Source organism: Neopelma chrysocephalum, unplaced genomic scaffold (genome assembly GCF_003984885.1).
Source record: "Neopelma chrysocephalum unplaced genomic scaffold, ASM398488v2 Primary Assembly neopelma1_88, whole genome shotgun sequence".
NCBI classification, from domain to species: Eukaryota; Metazoa; Chordata; class Aves; order Passeriformes; family Pipridae; genus Neopelma; species Neopelma chrysocephalum.
The window spans coordinates 3703353-3728914 of record NW_020897750.1 but is presented as its reverse complement, the minus strand read 5'-3'; the positions used below and the strand labels follow the sequence as shown (position 1 = coordinate 3728914).

Genomic DNA, 25562 nt, shown 5'->3' with positions numbered 1-25562 from the left:
TGCAGCTTGTGCTACTGTGTGACCTTTTAGTTGGGCAAGGAGATGATTTCATTTGCTAATGAGACTCTAAATTTTGGCTTTGTTTGGCCGCAGAAACGTATATAGGGATATGAAATTCACTAATAATTCAGTCTGGCTGGTTGATTCCTCTGTGTGATCAGCTCAGTCTGCACAGTGAATGTTATACTATTAAATTACTTGCTAGTTATTTTCAGTTTAGCTCATTGTTTCTCTTTTCTTATTGAATTACAGAACATCTTCTTTGGGCCAATCCCCTTCTTCTGAGATTTTTCTTTGGGAACTTTCTCTTTTCTTTTTATTCTTGCCATGTGTTACATGTCGTTGTTGTTGTTGTTTTTGAACCTCAGACGGGTGAAGTACGGCACATTTCCCACCTGAACTTCATCGCCTGGCCTGACCACGACACCCCTTCTCAGCCAGATGACCTGCTGACTTTCATCTCTTACATGCGGCACGTCCACAAGTCGGGACCCATTATAACTCACTGCAGTGCAGGGATCGGGCGATCGGGGACCCTTATTTGTATAGATGTTGTTCTGGGCTTAATCAGCAGAGACCTCGATGTGAGTATCCAAGAGGATGGGCTCAGTTGTGCTTTTGACCTGTAGGAAGTATGTTCCATTGAAGCTGTTCATTTGCTTAAAGAATATGCCATGCTTTTGGCAGTAGCACACTGGACATGTGTTAATCTGTCATAAAGCAGGGTGTAAAGCAGCAGTACCTATGAAATGTTTCTTCATTGGTGACCCCAGGGGAGAAGAGCTCTTATATCCACTGGTCCTTGGGTTAGCTCAGGGGATCTTAAGTGGCTTTGGCAATTAATGGAAAAGTTAAAACACCTGCCTTACCTGCATGTGTGTACTCAGTGGAACTGTCATGTTAAATAGCACTGGGTCTGAGCACTGTGGCGCTCAGTCAGTCAGAGATCCATGGACTGTTTTAGGACAGCTAGAAGACAACCAGAGTATCTGTTTAGGCAACTGAATCAAAAACTCAGTGTACTATGAACATCTCAGATGAGGGTATGTAAATTAACTTCTCCAGCACAACCAGGGATATGCTTTCTAGGATGATCCACAGGAGGGTGCCAGCTTCCTTATGTTTCTGTCCTTCAGCAGCCTGGTGTAGCAAATCTTCTGGTGAACTTGTAGAGAAGATGAGCTACGGTCATGCTTAGCTCAGTGGGATTCCTAAGTACCCTCTAAATGTCTAGTACTTTATAGATCTGGGGAAATAAAAAGAGTTTTGTTAGGTTGGACCAAGGGGCTCAATTTTCTGCACACTCAGCTCCCAATAAGAGTAAGCAAGAGGACCTGTGCACAGAAAAAGAAAACAAGAGAAGGATGGTGTCTGATGTAGGAGGGCCACATCCAGATTGCCCAGAGACAGCACATGCTGGTTTTCTACCAAACAGGCGTAGGCTACGGTGAATCATTTGTTTCACTACTAATGCACCTGGTTCTATTCCTTGGCTTGATGCTGGGAATGTTTCTTTTCTATGCATGTATGTCTTTTTTGAGTTCTTAACTTGCTGCTTGTTTTGGTAGTTTGACATCTCGGACCTGGTGCGCACGATGCGTCTGCAGAGACATGGAATGGTTCAGACAGAGGTGAGTCTGGCTTCCCCAGGTACACACTAAACCAGCTGACAAGCCAGAGAACTTCCTGTGATGCACACAGTGATTGTCTTCTTGCACTCTTATGCAACCTTTGTGCCACAGGAATTAAATCCCATGAATAGCAGTATGTATTTAACAGTTACAAACACAAGCCATTTTTAACATGCTGTACTGTTTTGATCTGTGTTTAAAAAAAAATAATAGCAAGTTTTCATCTTCAAAAGCATGTGTTTTATAGCTGACCTTTTATGGCTAAAAATTGCATTACAAACTGAAGAGAAGGCCTAACTGTAGCTGCTATGAATCACCGATACTACCAGAGATGTCTTGAAATCTACTTTGGGGAGATATTCAACCAGAAGTTAAATGAATCTTTTAAGAAAAATCTAGATCTAGAACTAACTAACTTTACATTAGAGATGGTCATCACGAAGTCTTGTTAAAATCTACAGTTTTTCTTTGAATATGAAGGAATTATGAAGTCATAGTTTAAAAAAAACCCTGAAATTAAACCACTAAATTATCAGCCCCATCCCCACCTCACAGCCCAAAACATCTATATCACTGAGATTAAGATAAGTTGCACTGTCTGACTTCTGTATTAGTTGGCATTGATGGCATTCTGTATTAGTTGGCAAGACATTGAAATTCACTTCCTGTCTTCATTTCTACTTAGGTACTTACTCTCCTTTAGGTGTTTTTGGTATGAAAGGAGGATAAATGTCCCATATAAAAATATATCTTTAGTGGCAGAGAAGTATCTGTATTTGTTTTAAGTTGAGGTTGAATATTTTTCCACTGTGGCCTTTTTGTTTGTTAGGGATTTTTTGTTTTCTTTGTGTGGGGGGTGTGGGGGGGTTGTTTATTATTATTGTTATTATTATTTAATAGTAGAATAAGTATTGAAATCAGGTGCTGTACAACTGTGAAGTGCACGTGAGAGCACTTGGGTGGTGCAGGCATTTTTCACATTTCTGTAATTTCCCTTGCAGGATCAGTACATTTTCTGCTATCAAGTTATCCTTTATGTCCTGAATCATCTCCAACATGAAGAACAACAGAGAGACAAATAAAATACTGAAGCAGAAGTGCTCATAAAATAAGGAAGCAAGGAGGTCGAGAAGCTCTCAAGTGTTTTATTTGTTCTGCCAATAGTTTTCTAGTCCCTTTCTTCAGTTGCTGTCAAATGTCTTTTCTGTAAAGTCTCTCCATCATTCCAATTAAGGTATATAATTACAAGGGAAAGGGATAGCTCATACAATACCACTGATGTCTTCAGCCGCATGGACACATAGACACATATGTGAGATTTTTGTATAACAATATTTAATAAAGCTGCATTTTTTTTGCAGCTTCCTTATAATATGTCATAAAATACAATAAATAAATAAAAATAAAAATGTTTTAATTTAAAAAAGAATTCAAGAAGAAAAAAAAGTAATCTTATAGTACTTCCTGCAGTTCTGCAACTGTTTTGGGGTATTTTTTTCTTACAGAGCAGGGGAGTGGGAGGGATGAAGCAGTATTTTTATCCTGGCAAACTTTATTACAAAGACATTTTACTAGTCTCCCTTTGAAAGCTTGTATATGGCACAGATTTTTTGCCCTTTTAGTACAATTACAGCTGTTTTATAGAGGGTATCTTGAAATCAGCATTTAAGCTTCAAGAGATGCCTGTTAGCATAAGGATAGTAGTGAATGTTAACTGTATCACAGTTAATAATGTTTACTTCATAGAATTTCATGTATATATTTATATACTTTTACAAAAAAGAGGCTGAATGACTGGGTGTCTAACCTTATAACTGATTAGGCATCTCCACTCTGTAAATAAATAATATACCTAATGTACACTGATCAGTGGGTCTGGGTATTTTTGTGTCTTTGTGACTGATTTTTCTTGGCCTTACATGGCATCATTCATTGTGGTGGCTGCCCTTCTTAAGACATGTGCAACAAAAGGGTCTGCGCACATTGTAAATTTTCAGTATGCATTTGAAAAATCACAGAACTGTGGGTTCCTTTCTGGAGAGTTTCCCCACTATGGTGAAAGGAAGAGGATGTTTTCCTTCCCTCCTTGTTTTTCAGCCTACCTGGGCATTGAGACCATTTCACTTTTTTGGAGGGATGTTTGTACTTGTTTGCATGACAGCAATGATCTGACATGATTACATGATTACAATGATTACAATAATGTAATCTACTCTGCTTACAGCGACAAGGTTTGAGGTGGGAGGCAGGATGGTGGTTCTAAGTAGCTCACTGGTTTAGTGATACTGTAAACAGTCCAAAGTTTTCTGAAAGGAAAATGTCATTTTAGGTTCTGTGGGAACTTTGGATGGTGAATAACTGCCATCAGCCAACATAGCAGCCTTGAGTTTGAGCATTATTCCTGTCCCAGCAACCCTTACCAGAACAGAAGCTTTTGACCTGTGCTGTCAGGAAGGGTGTAAGAGTACTAATTTAACAGCATTCTGCATTGAAGTAGTGGAAATAAGGTTCAGAGGCCTGTGGTTATCCAAGGTTTTGACTCTTCAAGATAGTGTTCCAGTGTCCCAAAACTGAAACAACCACTGTCTTACTTGGTTAATGGTATTCTAGCTAGCAATAGTATGACTTAAAAAAGGAAAAGAGCCTTTTTCACTTGTCAGAGTAATACTGCGTTTTTTATTCCCTTCAGCATAACAGCAAAATTGTGTGTTTTTCAGAGCACATAGTTTGAGGAAGGAAAATTATTTCTGCGTAGGTAGAAGCAGAGGCAAATTGACCAGGTGTTGACAGTACACTTATATGAAGGAGCTTTAAATTAAAGGCAGAAGATTTTTCAGGACTGCGGTTGTCAACAGGCAAAGTGAGTAAAGGCAGTTAGTTGATACACTGCTGCTGTTGTTTTAACATAAATAGCGAGTTCAGAGGATTTGGGCATGTCTGGTTTTTAGAAACAAAAAAAAAATGTTATGGTAACTAGCAAATATGGTTAAGGCAGTTGAATTCTTCTTTTAAATGTTTTGAGATACATGCCAAATAATGTAGAAATGGGAACAGATTTTTGTATAGTCTGCTACATGAAGCCAAGTACAGCACAAACAATTTGCATCAGATTACAGTGTATGGGAAACACAAATCATAAAAAGTTCCAGGATTTGCTGCTTGTCCTTACAAATATGATGATTTGTGGTATGGGGCATTATACTGAATTTCCTTTTAATGATGGATGCACAGAAAAGAAGAGGATGATTAACTTGAGCTAACTTCCCCATTCTCAGAAAAGGGACACACACACAGAAGCACAAAAAAAAAAAAAAAGACATACAAAAAGAAGAGACATACACATACCAAACACCTCCCTTTCAGTTTCCCAGATGATTACCCTTGGAATATGAATAAAAAGACATAATTAGGGAATAAATAGACCTGTCTATTCACCCTACTGATATTTTGGTATTGTACTGAATCACAACCCCCAGCCCCAGATGCCCATCTGGGAAACCCAGCTACCCCTACTCACTTACTATTTTAATCATTTTTAAGAAACTGGGGATCTTGTGGAGCATACCAACTTTGGAAAAAAAAGTGATAAATGTAGTTCTTCTATATCTGCCTTCAATCTCTTTAACCCATTTCTTTCCATCCAAAATCATCCTTCCCAGTAGCATCAGTATGCAGCTGAGAACAAGGTCAAACAGGAATAATATAGAGTTCCTACACTGAAGTTTTCTTGGCTGAATTCCTGATTACCCTTTTCTTTATGATAAAATAGATGGGTCCAAGGAAGTCAGGCACGTGTGGTGAAAGGTGGCATTGGCCTCTCTTGCGAAGTGGTCTGAATTTCTTTGGGCTTTTGTCTCAACGCTTAGGAGCTGGATATCTAATAAACATTGAATGTTCTCTGGTCTACGACTTGAGACACGGGGCACTGGAAGGTGGTCTGTTTTCTGCTAAGCAGGTGGAACTTCCCATCTGTTTTGCTTGATGTGGTCAGGTTGGTTGAAATGGACCCCACAAAAACTCATTACAAGAAAATGGATGTCCTTATACAGTGTAATTGCTTAAATTTGGTTTCTATGGGAAATCTGTTTGGAAATATGTACCAATGTTTATCTTTTTCTCTTTTTTTTCTCTAAAGGATTAGATTACCTAACATCTTTGAAGAAATGAGAAGTAAAATGACTGAGAAGCCTAGTTCTTTGAATGGAAAAAGTGCTGTGTGCTTTCTTGGTATGCTGACTATATGGTTTGCAGTGGGAATAAGATCTTGAGTGGCTCTTTTTTAGAACTGTGATGCCTTGCTGAGTAAGCATCCAGGACGTGCTCCAGCTGAGAGGGATTTTCCTTTTTATAGGTATCTGATTTTTAGCAGGAAGTTTACCAGACTAGGGAAAAAACTGATATATAATTCATTATGGTTCTAATTAAAGAAATGACCCCATGTGTTAACCCAAGAGAGAAAGGATCCTTTTGTTCTTCCAGCCAGAATTAGCTGACAGAAGCATATAAGCTTTGCCACATAAGCAGTCCCGTGCCATTAGTAGTTTATCATACTTTTTTTTCCTTGCTGGTCTTTGGCTATGCAAGAGAAGGGCAACAATCTACGAAGGAGGAATTCCAGTTGCTCCTTGGAAACTGTTTTGAGGGTTCATTACTGTTCCTTGAATACTTTTAAGCAGCCTCTTTCCTTACGATTTAAGTCCTTCTAAAACTAGCTATCTGGGGAAAACAAGAATTCCAGAATGATTGAAAGAACGATTGTGTGGGGAATGCTTTCGTTTACCACGTGTCCAGTGTTTTGCAGGAGGATCCTGAAAGGTGCTAGGAAAAGATTTCAATATCTCCTTTAAGTGAAACGGAAGCAGTGGAGTGTCGTAACTGGGCCTGTATTCCTGGTAAAGCACGTACATCTTCCTCTGATGGCACAAGCCCAAACAGAGGCCCATTCTCTTGGGTCTTCAGGTGATTTCTGCAGCTGCAAAAAAATTTCTGTCTCTGTGATGAGGTAGGATGTAGGAGGACAATGAAAGCTGACATGGGAGAATTCTTAGGATCTGGACAGCTCTTTCTGTGTGGTGACCTACATGGTAGGCAAAGGTGTTCTGTAGTGACTCTGCATATGTGGCACGGGCCAGTGTAATACCCACTCCTGCCAACCTCTTAGATGAAGGCAGAAGATAATAGTTGGGCCAGGGCAAGTAGTGCATACTGTTAACAGTGCCGAATAAAATTTTAATTAAGCTTTGTGGGTTCAAAAATGGCAGACTTGCAGGTGGTAAAATGCTTACAAAGTGCTTCTGACTTCCTCCATGTTAAAAAAAAAACCAAAAAGCAAACCCAAAACAAACAAGAAAACAACTTCTCTTCCACTGAGAAAACAGAGCAGCTTGGCTCCTTGTGTAGGCTAGCAACTTTCTGGTATATGTCTTCTCAGTATTTCTCACATAAGTGAACCCACTTTTAATACTCATGATGTCTGTGATGTCTTTTCTGCAAGAAACCTATGAGCCAAATTCTGTTAATGGAAGGCAGTTGCTAACATTCGTGAACATCATCTGGATGCAAGTTTGAATTTATGACATCTACTGATAGTCAAGTCAGGACAATACTAGGGGCAAACATTAAGTGGTTTGTGGATGTTAGCACAGCTGAAGTGGAGAATCTGTTCTGTGCTGCCTTCTTAGTGCAGTTGATCTTGGCCAGCTGAAGGGTAAACTCAGGGAAATGTTACTCACCGTTTAAGCAGCTTTGAGAGGACAGTGTAGCAAAGGCTCTGAATAATTAGGTGTTCACCAAATACTCATTCAGTGAATGACATTCACCTGGCTGGGCAAAGTCCTGCAAGTGAACTAGCCATTGGAGAAGAAAAGGCCAAGTCAACACTGGGAAAGAAGATGCTGACAAAAGGTGACTGATACAAATAAACAGTATATTGGATATACTGAAAAGACAGAGTAGTGTTATAAATGTTTGGTAGGATAACAAGTTCCAGTGGCATGTGGTTCTAAACAAACTGGAGTGCAGCCACTGAATTGGAACTGGAGGTAAACTAAATTTCTGGATTCCATCTTTTGAAAAATTCCTTCTGTAGTTACCATACAGTTTCAACAGTGACTCTCCAGTGAAATATTGACAGATTAAGGTGTTGTGCTTGGCAATGGTGAGTCTGCCACTTTTTCTGGGCACTGGTGTGTTTTTCAGGAGAATTTGTGGAGGGGGATGTTTAAGACCAAATTCTCCCATTAGAGCTGGGATGAAAATGTCCATCAGTGTCTGGAATTTTGGCCAGTATAGGTTCTCTGCAGATGCACATCTTGATCCATCCAGTTCATGCCAGGTTCTGATAAAACTGGTGGTAGCCATCGTGGGCAGTCTTGTATTGCTGTGGACATTGGTGACTGAATTTCCAAATGCTCCATAGCCCACTGCATTTGTTTCTTTAATTTCATTCTCACTGGCCATCATGACTTGGAGCATGTTGTCTCTATGTGTTTTGTCCTTGCCAGAGATCATGATATTTTAAAGCAGTACTGGATTATTTGTCTCCCTGGGTTTGGTTGTAGCCGTAGCAATGCCGAGAGATGCCAGGGAGATTTCTTTTGCTGTCCAAATATTGGAAGTCAAATGGGTACCTGCACCTCTGGTACGAGAGACAACCTGATTCTGCCAGTAAAACTTGGCCATTAAAATTTGAGCACTGTGGGGCTGAATGGCCAGTGGTTGTTGATGAGTTGTTGCCAGTGTCTGGTGCTAAAGTGACAGCAGAATCAGTTAAAGTCAAAATATCCTCACAGTGTGCTGAATCCGGAATAGGAGTTGGTATTGTCTGGTCCTCATCCAGCAATGGATTTGTAGAGAGGATTGTTGTAGTCAGGCAAGACACAAGTTCAAGTGGTTTTCGTGATGACTCTATCCAAGTTACTCAGAATTGCAGCACCACCTTCCCAAGGAATTACTCTCTCTGTCAGCGCCTTCTGCGTTGTTGCCCATTGGTACCCCAACATCAGTAATGGTTTTGGTATTGTCAGTCAGAATTACAGGATTGTTCAATCCCTGGGAAGGTTGGGACAGAAATTGTAACTAACTTGTGTAGGCCAACGCTGGTAGCCCATCGAAAGCTAAGCACAAAAACCATCTCAGAAAGTGGTTTCTCCTTTTAGGTCATTGAAAAACTTTCAGTGTTACCTCAGACCACACTTATTTCCCATTTTCCATTTTTTTATGTATGTCATTTAAATAAATTCAAGTACCTTTCAGAGCCAATTTTGCACCTTGCAGTGCAATGGAGTCCAGCTGTGCAAGGGCTGCTTTTGAGCAGCTGTCAATCTGAGTTTCACTGTTCTTTCCATCTTCCTCAGGCAGCAGTGCTGTTTGCTGCCCTTGAAATCTGTTGTTCCTTTGAAGCACTTGATGAAGACTAGTAGTTTCCCTTCACTTTTCATATCACATGTATGTTAATTGCTTGTACACATGACAAACCATACATGAAAGAACCATACAGGACTCCCATGATTGAATTGTCTGTGCAGTAGTACTGGTGACAGCAAATATGCTTTGGATATCATATGTGGCAAACTGAGAACTGGTTAAAGAAAATCTGACAGAGTGCTGGCACTGGAAAGTGAAGTCCTTTGTCCCTCATGGTAACAGGTACAGTGTCTGTAATCCACGTGGATTATTCAGTCTAGTGGAAGTATGGCTTGCTGGAATCCCTGCTCACAGCAGCAGAATATCCCTGTGTGTTGTGCAGGTGTGTTGTCCATTCCAACTCCTAGAACATTGTTTGTGCCTTTGATAATGGGGTAGATCTCACAGAGGGGACCCCTGGTGGCCTAGTGGTTAGCATGCAGGACTCTCACCTCTGCGACCCAGGTTCGAATCCCAGCCAGTCCCCCGGGCAGATGGAGCCCGTTAGCCCTGTGTGGCCATCCATCTATGAGAAGGACACTCTAAACAAACCTACGTCCTGAGGACCTCACTGCCATTGTCCAAGCTTGCTTGGCCCCGGCAGATGAACCTTAGGATTAAAGGGTGGGCTCAGTTCAGCGCAGGCTGTGTCTCACCTAAAAAATCCATTGCGCAGGCTGGAAAGGTAAAAAGACCTTTCCCAAAATCTTCGTTCGCGAAGACTGGCCATTATTATTATTAGATCTCACAGAGTGCTGAGATAAGCCTTTGCTCCAGCCACTGCTTTCTTCAAAATTGAAAGGTTATTTTGCAAACAGCAAAATTAAGTCTGAATGTATAGTTAATAACCTGCCTTAATATACAGATTTAGTTAAAGAAGGTATGCTAAGGAGTTCTGGGGGTTAGATTTCCTATTTTCCCAGTATTGCAGATGTCTGTGATTGTAGCTGCAGCTCTGCCTTCAGCTGTGCATGCTGTAGTTGTCATTGCAAGGAGCAGATCACTCCTGAAGAACAGTCAACACCTCAAGTTATTGTTCTTGCCTTTAAGTCTGGTCAGGTGGAAGTCAAAGTTTCAGTGAAGGAGCTTGATTTTCAGTTCCACCTCTAACAGTGTTGAGCTTTCAGGCCAAGTCCACTGAAATTGGAGCCGAGTGTGTTGAGCATTTTGTGAATAACAATTCTCTGTCTCCTTGAGATGAGTAAGCCAAATTTGATGTGCTGAGGAAGCCTGCAGTAGTGTTTTGGAAGCTGGACAGGGTTAGAGGATAAAGCAAGAGAGTTCTTGACTATGCACTGTAAAATGGGGGTCACTTTCTCCACAGCTACTTTGGCACTTGTCAAGTAAATAAATTTTCTCTTGTCAAACATTTATGGGTTTAAAAATATCCTGGCCTTGAGTGGTTAAGTGTTTGGAAGTGCAGCAGAACTTTTCTTGCATTTCCTTGAATCTCTTGCGTGGTCTTTCATGGGATAGAGAAGGAAGACTGCCTATAATGTATGGTCACGTCAGGACCATCTGAAGCCAGACCTATCTAGCCCATCACCTTGTCTGTATCTCTATAGTTTACCCTTGTTCTGATGCCACACAGGCATCAGTATTTTCAAAATAGGGACTGTCAGCCTGGTGTGTGTAGTCTGGTTGCTTTCCCATGCTGTCTATCTGCTGTCATTTTGTTGACTCCTAATATATAAGCTGCAAGTTTCTTGTGTTCAAATCTGTCTTTAGATTCTGGCGTTGTTCAGTACAGACTTACTATGTGACAAGGCTTTTTATAAGTTAGTTCTTTAACAACAAATAATGATGTCTCAAAGACCAGTGACCTCTGACTTGGTAATTAAAATAACTGGTCTGGATCTCTTTGATGCATGCATGAAAAAAATCTTCATTTACACTAAATGAAATGATAAAGTAAGGTCAAGCCCATTAATCCCCTCCATATCTTTAACAAGTGCTGAATGCTCTGAAGCAGCAGTAACACTGCCTGGTAGATCCTAAAGCTGGCTGTTGGGATAGTGACACAAAGGCACCGTTTCCAGTTCTACTGTGGAAAAGATTATCATGCTGATGCTACAGATAATAGGAGAGTGAGTGGTTATCAGGAAGCATTTCCTCACCAGTAGTGTTCCTAGAGCACTGCCAGTCTTCCCATCAGCACAGTTTGATCATCTTACCTCGTAACCTAAAGGAAACAATTCCTGAAGCACAGCTACCTGCTTCACTTTTCTCAATGAATCATAAAACACTAGGAAGCAAGGTTAGGTTTAGCAGGAGTTATGTGGGCCAAGCTAGGATGTCCGTTCATGTGATCTGCATTCATTCCCTTTCTGTAACCTGTTTTTTCATGTACAGCTGCTTTCTCTTCCCAGCAGACCCTAAATTTTGGGGGTTTTGTTTCAAATCCCTGTATCACTGTCAGCATTCAGCATTTCTGTCTGCTGTGATAAGTCCTTACCATGACTGTTTTGTGCTCCCAGCAGCTCAGGCTACTTGCCCTGGGCCTTCTGGTCCCAGGACTTTGGATATAATCTCCTTGTCTAGTGATGTGTAGCACTGACATGGTGATGGTTGCTTTAGAAATGACCATTATCTGAGGGCAGGATTCAACAGAAACATTTGACCAAATGGGATTTGTGTGACTAATACAGCCACATGGATGTACTCGTAGGAAGAGTTGCTTTTTTTACCTCAAGAATACTTACCTTCTTAGCCCCCAAATTAGTTTGTCTTTTTTCTTTCTCTTTTTATTATTCTCTTGTAAGACAGACATTATTTGCATGTCTCCTGTGTGACCAGTGACTTGATGGTTTATAGCACATAGGGATAATGCAATTTTCAGAACTTGGGTTTTTTTCTGGATTTGGGCATGGTATCAGAGGCTCCTAGGCATACAATAACCTTCTTTTGTACTCCAGGGTTATGGAACTGGGCAGAAATCACGTATAAAGGGAAGCACATAGGTGCCTTATCATTCAAGATCTCCTGGCTCCCCTAGCACAATTTATTGTGCAGTCTGGCTGCGTCATGTTGTCCACTTGTCTCATTCACTTAATTTGTTGAGATTTGCCAGTGTTCTTGGCACTTGGTTAGAACACAAATCAGCACCTGACATGAGAAATTTTTCATGTTATATATGTGGAGACGTGGATTATATTACATTCCAGTCAGTTTCTTTTTGTAGAAATTCACCTTTGAGCCCAAAGGAGCTGTGGTTTGAAAGCACTGCAGAAAGGCTGGAATGGAAAAAGGTGGGTTCTACAAAGGGCATTTCAAAAGTAGCAGAATGACCCCCATCCTCTGGAACATAAAGTTGCCTCGCTGTGTATGAATCAGCTCATCCAGGAAAGGAATCCAAGAGGGAATTGTGCCGAGCAATCATAATTCTAACAAAGTACTTATGACGAGTCTAGTCAAAGTGTAATGTTTATTTTAAAAGTTTCCTCCTCTGTCTAGCTCTTGCCTTACTTTCAAGCAGCTTCTGTGACCTTACACTTGTCCTTGTTGAACTTCATAAGATTTTTGTTAGCCCACTCTTCCAGCCTCTCCAGGTCTTCCTGCAGGGTGCCTCTCCCTTCCAAAGTGTCCAGTTCCCCACTCAGTTTGGTATCACTGGCAAACTTCAGAGTGCACTTGATCACATCATCCAGATCACTTGTGAAGATACTGAACAGCGCTGGGCCCAGTATCCATCCCCGGGGCACCCCACACGTGACAGGTTACCAGTCTGAAAAGGAGCTACTTACCAGCACCCTCTGGGTGCTGCCTGCCAGACAGCTCCCACCCACCACATCAATCACTTGTCTAGACCGTAACACCTACCTTGGTCCAGGAGGAGGCTGTGGGAAAAACTATCCAAAGCCCTGGAGAAATCCAGGTAGACACTGTGCACCTCTCACCCCACTTGGACCAAACAGGTTACTTAGCCATAGAAGGTGATCAGGTTTGCCAAGCACGATTTACCCTTGTTGAATCCATGCTGGCTTTTCCCAATCAGATGCTTCATTTTTCTTGTGATAGCCTCCAGAATGATTCTTTCATTAACTTTTCCAGGAACTGAAGTGCTACTGATGGGCCTGTAATTTCCTGGATCCTCCTTTAGGCCCTTCTTGTAGATAGAGGTGACATTAGCCTTCTTGCAACCTTTTGGGATCTTCACAACTTCTCAAAGTTCATGAAGAACAGCCTCACAACGTCATCCAGCTCTCTTGACACCCTTGGATGGATATTGTCAGGGCCCATCGATGTGTAGGGGGGTGAAGCTCCATGTAACAGTTCACACACCAACTCTTCCTACACTGACACTGGTGGGTCTGTGTTTGCACCAACAGTGCTAGTAAAGACAGAGGAAGTCAATTTTAGCTAATCTGTTTAATTCAGAAGTCCTTTCAGCCTCTATGGCTATACTCTAAGGGGAAAAGAGAGAAAAAGTAAATATACTGAAACCTTTTCAGCACTCATATACAGTATTCTGAATATAAACTGTAATGTTAGAGTCTTCCCAGGAAAAGGAGAGAAAAAAGATTTTCAATAATACTGTTTTATTTTTTATTTCCAAGAACTGGAAACTTGTTCATGATATGATTAAGTAAAACACTATCTATTGCAAATGTGATTTTGGTGAGTATTTATCTATTTCACCTGACAGGAGGTCTCAAAAGGACAAAAAGAGGAAATAAGAATTTTTCCTCTTACCCTTTCTTTCACTACCATCTTCGTAAATTATTGTGCATATTAAGAGAAACTCTTCTACTGGAGTATTTTTCAGTCTGAGTTTAATGATGAGCTTTTGCCAAACATTCAAGTACAGCCAGATTCCATTTTACAACTTAAGGTTGCAAAGGGACTTAATATTCACAAAAACACATAAATAGGCTCTTTCTGTATAAGAAAACAGAATTTTTGTGGTCAGTAAGAGCTGGAAGGGCTTAGTCAAGTAACTGGTTTAGGTCAATTCTAACAGTAATAGGCCCATTTCATCTGACATCTCTGAATAATTAAACTCTATAGGAAGCAATACAGCTTCAGTAGCATTTGTATTCTGGAGTCTGCCTCAATGCTGACATTAATTCTAATAGGATTGTTGGGGTGTAAGAAATTCCTCCAAGACATTGATGCCATCAGAAGTTAAAAATAAACTTTATTTTTTTGATATATATTTTAAAAGTTAAGCAACAGAATTAAATGCTTTAGTGCTTGATTTGGAAAAATAAGTTTGTTTTTTCCTCTTGCTTGCAGTAGGAGTTCTGAGCTAGAATCTTGCCCAGGTTCAATTCAGTTTTCATGCGCTTTAGCACTGCCCTTGAGAGGCAACTAGTGATCTACCGTTTACAGAGGGGATTCCCTCTGGGAGGTAAAACTACCAAGCTGAATTCCACTCTCCTCTGTTCTGCTAAAAGAGCATTCAAAAAACTGTCTCCCTACTTGCCAGGGGCTAGCTCATGCTTCAGGGCACCCAGAACTATTACTAAGCAGAAGCTGAGATGCACCTGCATGTTTTTTTATCTGTAGAGTAAGCATGAGTTAGTAACTAGGAATCAAGCACTTAAAAACAGTAAAGCAAGTGCAAATACTTCTGCATTTTATTAAGTCATGTCTGTATCCATTTTTATTTCTATATTGATGTCTGCATTGTGCATGAAGCTTCTGATGGGATTTGAGCAGACCTGCATCAGATTCCAACTTACAGGTCGTAGAGCCATGCAGTGCTTTGGTTTCCCTTTTGGAAAATAGCAATGCCGTAATTAATTCTGTTGATAGCATCCTGAGATTTTTTGATGGAAATTCCTGGGTTGTCTCTGTTTTGATATGTTTCAATTTACATATTTTACTTCAACATCAATTAATTAGTTCTGTTTCTGAAGGTGCAGCTGGATCTATTGTTAATGTCCACAATTTTATGCATGCCAAGTGAGTATTTCACTTCTGCAGTCACTGTCATTGTCTGAAGCACCAACATAGTAGTCACTTCAAGTCAACCAGATTTGAAGACACATCTTTGGGAGCATAAGCATCTTTCCTAATCAGAAAGATCCTGTGCTGCTTCAGAAAGCAAACAGGACCATCTTTTTGTGATATTGGGCCTTTCTCAATGGTTACAGCTCTCTGCAATGTGACAGCATGTCTCTTAAGGATGTCTTGATAAGCCTTCACAGTTACTGCAAAGCTCATTCCATGGGGTCATGCTTGTGACATTTCCAGCAGAAGAGAAAGAACGGATCTTATACAGCTTTGCTGTGTAGTGTGAATCTTTCCTCTTTCTCATTTAAGAGTTATGATGTACCCTAAATAGTGTTAGAATTGCTAAGGCTTCAGTAAAGCAAATAGTCAAAATGTGACCTTTTCTCATACAGCAAAGTCTGTCTCCTTTTGCATTGCCTCATTTTCACATGACTGTTAGTGGCATCATTTTTGGAGGACAAGTTAGCAGCTTGTATAAATGCACACAGGCATTAATTTCTATTTTCAGTTGGAAATCCTTGAATAATTAAACAAAAAAAACCCACACCAGAGAACAAACTTTGCAAAAATGGTTATTAACATTTTTCATATCTAAAAAGCAATTTTCGCCAGTCTTTTGCAAAGGTGTTTCCCAACTGATTCAGAAGGAAAACCTTGGAATCCTAGAGTTCCTGAAACACTGGGGAGGGATGTGTGGGGCTGCAGGGCAATAAGCAATATACATCACTGAAAATGAGTGAAGCAACAAATCATTTTAAGCTTTTTGAACAAAAAGCACTGTTATTAACAAAGGAGTTGCTTTTAGAACAAGAAAAGGCATCATAACTAAATTAGCTAGCTGGGCTAATTGACATGAGGGAGGAAATCTTGCATTTATAAACATAGCTTGGTTGCAATTTGTTACTTGGGGAAATATGTCAGGTTAATAATGTCCAGGCAACTGCAAATCCATGGGGCATCCATGAGGTTGAAAACGTGGCCTGGTCAAAGGCATTTGCCAAACTTGTAAATTGTTTAATGAAATCTAGATTTTACTGCTGATGGGATGGTGGAAATAGGTGTTGGACACAGACTTAGCGAACAGTGTTGTGGGAGTGTGCTCTGAGTTCATCTCTTTTGCATGGACCAAAGCAAGGGGAATTTTTTTTTTTATATTTTATTTTCTGTGATGAGCCAAAATGGTCTAGTTGTGTAGTGGCTGAAACTTAGCTGTGTCTAAGGGTCCTACTGTGGGGAACTGCTGTTGTAGTGAGGAGCTCACTCTCTTGCAGTAATTGCTGCAACATCCTTCCCCTTCTGTTTCCTCTTTGCTTCCTGACCACTGCTGCTTTGAATTTTTGTGCAGTGTTACCTTTTAATCTATAGCTGTCTTTTTAATGCTTTTTTTTTCTCTTCTTTCCTTCCCATTTCCATGAATGCTGCCATTTGTCAGAGGTCTATTTGATTGTCTAAAGGGAGGGCCCTAATGACACATTTATTCTTAAAACTGAACCAAATATCCTGGAGGCTGTAGCAGTACCCTGGTTTGTCATGCTCTTGGCCAAGCCTGAACTTCTCTTTAAGAGCTGACCTGAAATGCAGCATCACTGCTGGGGGAAAAGGGAAGATGGATCTTTTGGTTCTCCCATTTTTAGCTACATATAATACATATGTTTGGATTGTATATGTTTAGGAGCACTGTAATGACTGTCAGTTGGACATTCCAGATTGTGTGTAGCATGTCCCTGGAGATCCTGACCCACTCTCCCTACTTTAGGCAGGTATTTGTCCAGCTGCAGTTTAGTTCCCTGTTTGGAATGCTGAAGAGCTCAGCAGAAATGCTGGCTTAGGCAGCTGCTACTCCTTTGGAAAACCTGCTGTGAGAGCCAATATCACATAGTGGCTCCTGCTGCCTTGCAGTTCCAGACACATGATTACTAAATGTATTTTGTTGTTCCTAGACAGTTAAGGCCACTTTCTGCAAACACTCATTATCATCTAGTAATGACAGTGTGTGGCTCTAACAGATGTCTCTTTGAAACCAGCAGAACTGTTTATAGGAGCATCCCCAGCATTTACAAGCTTTTCTCAAACTTGGTTTCTTGAACTGTAAGTGTGTTTGGTGCAGAGATTGTGCCACAGCCTCTTGGGAATTGTGTGTGGAGAAAACTGTCAACCTAGTGAATAGCAAAAATTCCAATGATTCGCTGCCTCTGGTAAGCTATCTGTTCTTTAGGTTCCACCTAACCTTCCTGTTGTGTTTCACTGAACATAATCGTAATTGAAAGATGATTTAGACTGCTAGGGAGAATTGAGGGATTCACACAACTCTGAAAATCTCTGTGGGAGTGTTGGGGGCAAGTATTGTGTATCTTTTCATTTTGCAGTGCAGAATTATTTTGGAGAGTTAAATTAAAAGGGAGATTTCGGATGTAACACACACACAAACCTAAATGCAGAGTGTGCACCCACAGACAAACATCGACAAAGGAAATAAATGTTTAGATTCCATTTTTTGTTTGAAGGAAATAAGTACTTAGATTTCATTTTTTGTTTGCTGTAACAATTACTGGAATGACCTGCTAGTTTGGAAACTGAAGATTTTTCATGTATGCCTTCTTGACTCTCCATTTTTCCCTCTGCTGACTCCAAGGAATGATATTCCTGGGTTAGTCTTTGTGACTGTGGAAGCAAAGCTGGGGTGGCATCTACGTGCAGTTCTTTTGTAAAAGAGATGTTGAATGCCTGGTTTTTCTCTTCTAGAGAAGCTGGCTCAAGTGGAGCCTTCATAATGGAATCTATAGAACCAGAACAGTGACAATAGGAATTCATTTGATGTAATCTTGGCTTTCCCAGGTGCTGTGACAAATGTCAGGATGGTTTAAAAAAATAATCCCTCCCTCAATGCAAGAATCATAATCACTGAGTGGAAGAAGAGGAGTTTCAAATCTAAATGCTGTCTTTTATCAAACAATTGATGACTTTTGTAACTTGAATCTGCTGTGAAATTTTCGGTGTTGGGCACTGGGTCTCAGTGGGACCCTCATGTAGACATATTGCTTAGGGACAAGGTTTAGTGGTGGACTTATTAGTGTTAGGTCAGTGGTTGGACTTGATCTTAAGGGGCTTTTACAACCTAACCTAAATGATTCTATGATTGTCACTGGTGAGAGTGCCCCTTGTTCCATGTAAACTCATCATGTGGAGTGGAGGTGTTTACCTACAGCACATCATGCCTTGATCTCTTGTGCACCAACCCTGTTGCTTCAAATCCTGTCCTGCCTCAGTGTAACAGGAGCATCATTGCTATCCCAGTGACCTGTGTGAGCAGCCCTTAAAACAAGCATTTCTTCATTTTAATACATTTGAATTGAAATAGGTAATCCTGACCTGACTTACAGGTACAATTCTTTGGAAGTTTGGACAATGAGGGTTTTACGTTTAGACATACAGCTTGCAAAGTTTATTATTTTGTCCCTGTGCCCGCCGCCTCTTCCCTGGTAGTGTTTATGCCGTTCCCATTTCCTTCTCATTTAGATCTTTACAACCGCCAGTATGCTTTATCCTCATACCACCTATTACACATGCCATCCTGAGGCATGAAAAAGCAGGGATCACTGCCCAATCATATTAAGGGGGGAGGCATGGGTGGACAGAGATACTGTGAAGGCTATCTATAGCACCTCCCCTGCTATCTCTCTCCAAAGTACATAATTTTTTTTTTTTTTTTTTTTTTTGGCAATACATCTGCAAGGAATGAACCTTAACTTGTGAAAGTTCATACTTGTTATGGAACATTTTAAGGCATTCAGAGTGATAAGTGAGTAATGCCAAGTAAGATGAGGGAAATTGCTCCCTGGTGGCTGCCAAAAGCTAGTAGGGTGCTGCCCCTAGTGTAGTCTGGTGCCTGGGAGAAGGCGGTTTCTTTTTAAAATTTGTTTTCTTCAATTTGGGTACTGGAAGACAAAGGGTTGTTTTCCTCTCTCTTCTCAGAAAAGTTTGATTCCTAACATCTGTAGAACAATTTCTTTCGTAACAGGCTACACCCAAGTTAGTCTTCTGTTGTTAAAGTCGACACATCCTTTTGATTGTATTCTTCCCTGCCCGTTCTTTCAGTGTTGTATTCAGCACAGTTTCTTTCCTTCGCCCTGCAGCTCCTCTAGCCTTGATGTAGCTACACTGTGTGGATTAGACCCAGTGAAATCTAAGTGCTTTTCAGGATTTGCCCAGCAAGGATGTGCTTCTCCAGCAGTCAGTTTTGGTTCTGGAAACTGCTAAGGTTAAGAAGGTGCAATATAACAAGCCTATAGAGAAGTGCTTTGCCGAAGTAGGGTTAATAGAGAGTTTTGCTGCCTCAGCCCTCTTCAGACTCATCATTGCTCACAGCTTCATTTACCTTGTTGAACTGGTTTTTGTGTGTGCTTGCCTGTATGGGTTTCTGAATTTTGCTTGCTTTCCAACTGTACTTGAGAGGCAGGAGTTTGAGGATAAGATTAACCAACTCCTTTTCTCCAAATGTGTGGAGCCCTTGGAATCCTGCGCTTTATGGTTGTAGCTCCTGCTTTACGACAGCAATGTATGTATTTGTTGTGTGGCTAGTTCCTTGCCTACTGGTGGGGAAAAACACAAGAGAATCAAGACCTTGACAGGTTTGTGTGGGGTTTGGGATTGCCAGAACACAAGCAACTCTGCAGTAATGTAGCCTTTTGTGTAGAGGTAGCAAGGAGATGCAAGCCAGAAGGGTGCTGACAGCCAGACAGGGAGGTTGGTGGGGGTGAGAGGTTTGGGATTGTTCTACTGGTCTGGGGCAGCAGAGCCTTTACAGAGCACGGTCCTTGCCTTCTGACCTGGTGCAGAAGTCCATTTTGCAAATGAAAAGGCTACCCATGGCTGCCTCAGGCCGGGAAACACAATATCCATTGGACCCTTTTCACCTCCCACTGCATCGGTGGCAATAAATGGCAGAGGTATGATGGATTTCTTGTCAACAGAACTGGGAGAACACACTGTAATTAAAGGACACCAGTGACTCTTCAAAAGTGAAGGTGAGGGGGTGTGTCTGTTTAAAAACCTGATGCGGTACAGTGCAATGAAATGTTTTGAAAAGCTTGGTAAGGGCATGAATTTGACCTATTTCTGCGTATAAAGAAATATGTCTTTTACTTTACAGCAAATATATTTCAGGAAAGCTTACTTACCAGCTATTTAATTTAATAATTTTAATATTGCTTGGTATATATTCCCTCTTCATTGGTACTCTAGCTTGATTAAGTGTTCCGCAATACTATAAGCTTCTGGCATTTGTCCCACAAACTTAATGCATTATCATACGTTTATTAGAATAATGTCATGTCCCATTTTTTTCCTGAGTTAAGGGATGTTGCATTCCCCTTCCTGAACCAACACTTGCGTATTGCCGGCATTGTTAGTGGTGAGCAAAGAGGTATCAATCTTCCTTCTGTAGGAGTGCCAGGCCCTGCTGCAGACGCTGTAGGCACAGGGTTTGGCAATGTAGCAGCATCTGCACCTTATCTGGAAATAATGTTGCTTTATTCTTGAAACTTCTTTTTGTTTATTTTTCCCCTTGTAATATTAGCTTTCTTTTGGTCAACATGTGCAGATACAGGTAGGTATACAGGCAGGTGAGAGGGTGCTGTGTACTTAAGATGCACATAATGTACCCACAGCCTGTGCTTTAGCTGTGATGCCTGAGGTCAGTAGTCTGGCATTTTCAGGAATTCAAAATTAGAAACAATGGCACCCAGGTTGCCTGCGCACCTTTGTTGGTTTGGATTTGCATTTCTATGAAGTGTTTAGATCACAAGCTCCATGTCTGGAGTACTTCCTTTTCCTTCAATGCATAGGCAGATAAGAATGGATCTTCTAATATTAAAATGCTTATAGGCAGCTTAAATACAGTTTGGAATTATGATCACTTGTAGGAAGCTTTTCCTGAAAAGTTTTTAAGGAGGGGATAGCTCAGGAGTGCATTCTGAGCTTATGATGAGCTAAAGAGTACAGTAAAGAGCTTATTTTATTGATTTGGTTTGTTTGCATTTTACTTAGTGGAAGCATTTTCCTTGATTTGCAATACATCTTAAAAAGATAATGACTGAAAAAGGGGAAACTTGTATCCCTGATCAGTGAATAAAAATAGGTGACAAAAGCTTCAGTCTGCTAATTTTGGCAACAACCATGAGGAAGGAGTCAACAGGTGACAGGACATATTGTGACAGAAAGCTTCTTTGGGGAAACACTGACTTTTCAGACTTGAAATGTTCCTTAGGAACTTACCAGATTTCATCAAATTTTCCAACGAAAATGGCATAATTTTGTTCTTAGAGCAGAAAGTGAGCAGAAACCAGAGGCAGGAAAAGTGAGGCATCTCAGCTCTTCCCTTGCATGTGTGCCTGAAACTTTAAAAAAAGCATCAGAATGCAATTTACTTCACATGAAAAGTTTGTGGCACAAGATTTGTGAGGCTTTATTCTGGGTGGGATGTTCGATGATCTGCCCCGATCTCCTTCCTTAAAAGTGGAAAGTGGCTGTCAGCACAGCTCAGGAATTATTACTAATTTCTCTCAGGACAAAGCAGACTCCAAAGACTTGGCTCTTTGGAAAACCCTGGTAAGTAAGTGGGATTGCTGGTATGCTTTAGAAAATCTGAACAATATCGTTCAGTTCATTACCTTCCTTTTTTTATCTTCAGCAAGCTGAGATGCCCTTCCTTTCCCTGAAGATATCATCCTGGGAAAGAAGAGCAAAAAAGCTATGCAACTCAGCAGGAGAATGTTGTATCACTTTGAGCAGCACTGGGGAAGTCTAGTCCTAGTGTTCTAGTCTCCCAGCCCTTTCCTGCTTTGATTCCTGATATTGTGTTTCCTGTCTTTCAGTAGTTGGCAAGATCTCAATATTCCCTACCTTTTCTGTGTGATTTTTTGCGCAAAGGTTTCAAACGCTTTGATTACTGATTTTACTTAGAACCTCCTTTCAAGGGATATGTGTAGCACGAGGTTATGATGACTTTGTTAATCTTTTTTAACAGTTGATACTAATCCACTTTTTAATTCACTGTTAAACCAAACTCACCGTGACACAAATTGGTGGAAGGGAAGAGACCATTAGGTAAAAAAATATCATATATAAAGATTTAGATGGTTTAAGTAAAGTTAGGGTATCAGTTGACTGACAAAGGCAGGATTTCCCAGGGTGCTTGCCTTTACACTCCCCTTGGTTTCCGTGCCAAAGTTTTATTTGGCCAAACTTTTGATTTACCCACAGGTTTGCAATCTCGTCAGAGTCTCAGCAGCGGTCTCTGCTGTGTCCTTTGAAGAAATTGATGGTAGGCAGCCCTTGCCTGGCAGTGTGAAAGGGGGTTAGATTTCACTGTCAGAAGAGGTTTGTAGGTTTGCGAGATGGGCACTGAAATACAGAAGTCGAATAACGACATTGAGGTTTGTCTCCTTCTGTCCTTGGTCCTCTTGAAAGCCTCTGTGCTTCCAGCACAGGTGCCTCACCTTGGCACAGCCTGGTGGTAATACCTTGGATCAATCGAGAAGCACTTGAGCAAGTGCTTTTCAAGGGGAGCAGGGGGAAAACTGCTAGAAACTTTGGATGAAAGCAAACCATTTTTTTCCTGGAGAAAGCTCAGGTGTTGTGGCAAGTCTATAGAATATATTTTTTCATTATCTTTTGTTCTGCCCAAAAGAGCTGATATTAATTTTACTTAATCTTCAGGGAGATAGCTCAGACTGGAGATTCCCATACTGGTTATCTGGAACAAGAAAAGAATCAAGAGGGAACTCTTCTCTTGGTATCTGCTGAGTACTTCAACACATGTTGTGCTTTAAACAAGAAAATTAGGAGGAACATAATGATGTTGCAGGGTTGGTAGAAACCTTAGCCACGTATAGTTTGTGAGAAAAGTTGAAGTGATCTTGGATAAATGTTTTTTGGCTGCTGAATGCTTGGTCAATTCCTGGTTGAAAGGAGTTGCAGGAGTAGTTTGTTTTTACAATGGTGCCAAGAAACACCCAGAGCAAAGGACAGGTATTGCTGCTTTCCAAGTGAGTCTACAAACCGCAGTCAGGACCAGAGCCCAGGAGAAATTGCATAACAAACTCTACATACGCATATAAATGCACAACAAACTTTTTCTTAAAGGTTTCTTAACCCATAAGTCCAAGTTATGGGGCACCTGCAAGTTTAGTATCACGCTCGGGCTTTCTTTTGCTATATCTGTGCAGATACGTAGGATTCATGTTTTGCAGCTGGGTTCTGTATTTGTTTTGAAAACTGTTTTGAAAACTTTTGAAATGTTGAAAAAAAAACCAACACCAAAACCACAAAACCAATTCCGAGCCGTTTTCTTTTGCTTATCTAAAAGAACAAACAAATACCTCCAAAACGAATAATAATAAAAAAAGTCTAACCATCCCAATAACAACAATAAAAACAAAACAAACAAAAAACCAACACAAAAAACCCCAAGAAAAACAAAAACCCCCAACAGACAAGAAACACCCCCCAAAAAACACAACCCTCCCCCAAAAAGACCAACAAAAAAATCCCCAAAGAAAAAAAAAAACCAAAACGCCACTCCCCGAAAAAACCAACCAAACAATAAACAACAAAAAAACCAAACAAAAAGAAACAAAACAAACAAAAAAAAACCACGAAAAAACCCAAACAAACAAAAAACCCAAAACACTCAAAACATAAAAAAAAAAAATCCCCCCAAACTAAAAAACAAACCCAAACACAATAAAACCCATCACCAAATCTCACAAAAAAAACCAAACTAAAAAAACACAAACAAAAAAAACCCAAACAAAACAAAACCCACCATCACCCTCCAGAGCCCCTGGGCTGTGGCAGAGGATAGGGAGCCGGTACGCAGAGTAGCATCCGCACCTCCCGCTCTCCCCGTCCCCTTTCCTCCCGTTCCCACCAGGCAGCGCCCCTGGCGCGGTCCCGGGCAGGGCAGGGCACGGCCATCCCTGCCCCTCTCTCCCGGCCCTGCCGGGCCGTACCACGAGCGCTCTCCCGGGCGGGGGGAGGCGGGCGCGGGGCGGCCCCGAGGGCCGCTCTGCCGCCGGACCTGCCGCCCCGGGCAGTGCGGGGGCACCGAGCGGAGACGCGGCCCCGCTGCCCCCCGGCTCCCGCCCCCGCCGGCTGCGGGCTGGCCCCGGGCGGGCCCGCTGGGCCGGGCGGGGTCCCCCCCCCGCCCTCCCCGTGGGCCGGGGGTGGGCCGTGCGCCCGGATGTCGATCAAAATGAGCGAGCGCCAGCCCTGCGCCGGCCGCCCGGGCGGGGGGAGCCGCGGCGCGGGGGCACCGCGCAGCGCCGGGGAGGCGGCCGGCACATGGAACGGGGGGCTCGGGCAGCGGGGTAGAGCCCGGGCGGCTGCGGGGAGAGCTCATGGATAGAGGACGCTTGGCAGGATAACCCCGCGATGGCTGCTCAGTCGAGGTACGGCATTAAATAACTTCGGCTGCGCTCGGTGCATCTCATTGAGGGGCCACTCGTAGCCCGGCCGTGTTAGTGATGCCCTGGCTCGGGCACGGCTTGCTGTAGGTTTTTTACCCCGCGTCTCTGAAGTAGATTTTGTCTGTATATTTTGTTCACCGAAGTGCCCGCTCCCTCCTCTCAGTGTAAACTTTATTTCAGCAGGGAAAACAAAAGTCTTAATCGCTCCCCGTCAAATGTCTCCTAGTCCAACAAGTTAAAAGCTCTTTGAAACTGATTTTCTTCTGAAACTGATTTTCTTCTGCCCCGTGGACTAGTCTGCTGTTGGTTTGTTTGTTTTCCCCTGTAACCAGCCTAGCGTGAACAGGTTTCTGTCATTGCTCACAGCAGTGTTTTAAGAGGTGGTAGATGGTTTCTGTCGGGTTGGGCTGGAGAGCTGGCTGGGTGCGATGGAAGCAGGTTGTGTCTGCTGGTGTGCAAATCTGCCGGGTAGGTGGGAGGGCAGAAAATGGTGACAGAGAGGAGTGTAAAAAAGAGTTACGTAGTTGCCGTCAGGGAGAAACATTCAAGCAAAAATACCAGTCTTGGTTAAATACTTTTCAGCTGTGGTTATAAAGAAGCAACATCTTGCCTACTCTCGGGGGTAGGGGAAAGTGGGGGGAGTGTCCTGTCTACAGTAAATTTCACACTCAGCATGGAGGAGGCAGCTTTTCTTAAGTTGTAGTACTTGATGGAGCAGTGCTATTTAAGGTACTTGTTAAATGCCTTTTAGCGTTTAGGATGCTTTAATGGGCATTTCAGAAATGCCACAGAGAGAAATTCCTTTTTGCTCTTTAGTCCTATACCAAACGGCCACCTTGCTCCTCTTTCCTGCAGGCAGGAGGAAAAAAAAAGAGTTAAAAATGGTGGCATATCCTACACAGAAGTTTGGCGCTCACAATATATTTTCATAGTGGTGCTTTTCTGCAGGTTGGAAGCCAAGAGCTGGCTTTAAATTACATACTGGAGAAGGACAGAGCCCTGAGGTTTGGGGAGGAAGGAGGGGAAGATGGATTGCTTGTTTAACAGCTGAGCTCTTGTCCAGCTTCGATTGCCTGCTCTCCCTGCATGTGAGGAGGCTGGC

General features: G+C 41.8%; 2 protein-coding genes across 6 annotated transcripts in view; both read left to right on the top strand.

The window, feature by feature from the left end:
* PTPN13 (protein tyrosine phosphatase, non-receptor type 13) overlaps window positions 1-3497 on the top strand; it is a 117840-nt gene extending 114343 nt beyond the window's left edge. For all 5 annotated transcript variants that reach the window (XM_027692787.1, XM_027692788.1, XM_027692786.1 and 2 more), the window contains 3 exons: window positions 369-584; window positions 1569-1631; window positions 2633-3497. In XM_027692787.1, coding sequence (XP_027548588.1) covers window positions 369-584; window positions 1569-1631; window positions 2633-2713 — 360 coding nt within the window. In that variant the 3' untranslated portion in view covers window positions 2714-3497. The remainder of the gene's footprint in view (window positions 1-368; window positions 585-1568; window positions 1632-2632) is intronic.
* Window positions 3498-24332: 20835 nt separating this feature from the next.
* AFF1 (AF4/FMR2 family member 1) overlaps window positions 24333-25562 on the top strand; it is a 76472-nt gene continuing 75242 nt past the window's right edge. Inside the window, exon 1 of the mRNA XM_027692802.1 lies at window positions 24333-24442. Within this exon, the coding sequence (XP_027548603.1) occupies window positions 24426-24442 (17 nt within the window). The 5' untranslated portion in view covers window positions 24333-24425. The remainder of the gene's footprint in view (window positions 24443-25562) is intronic.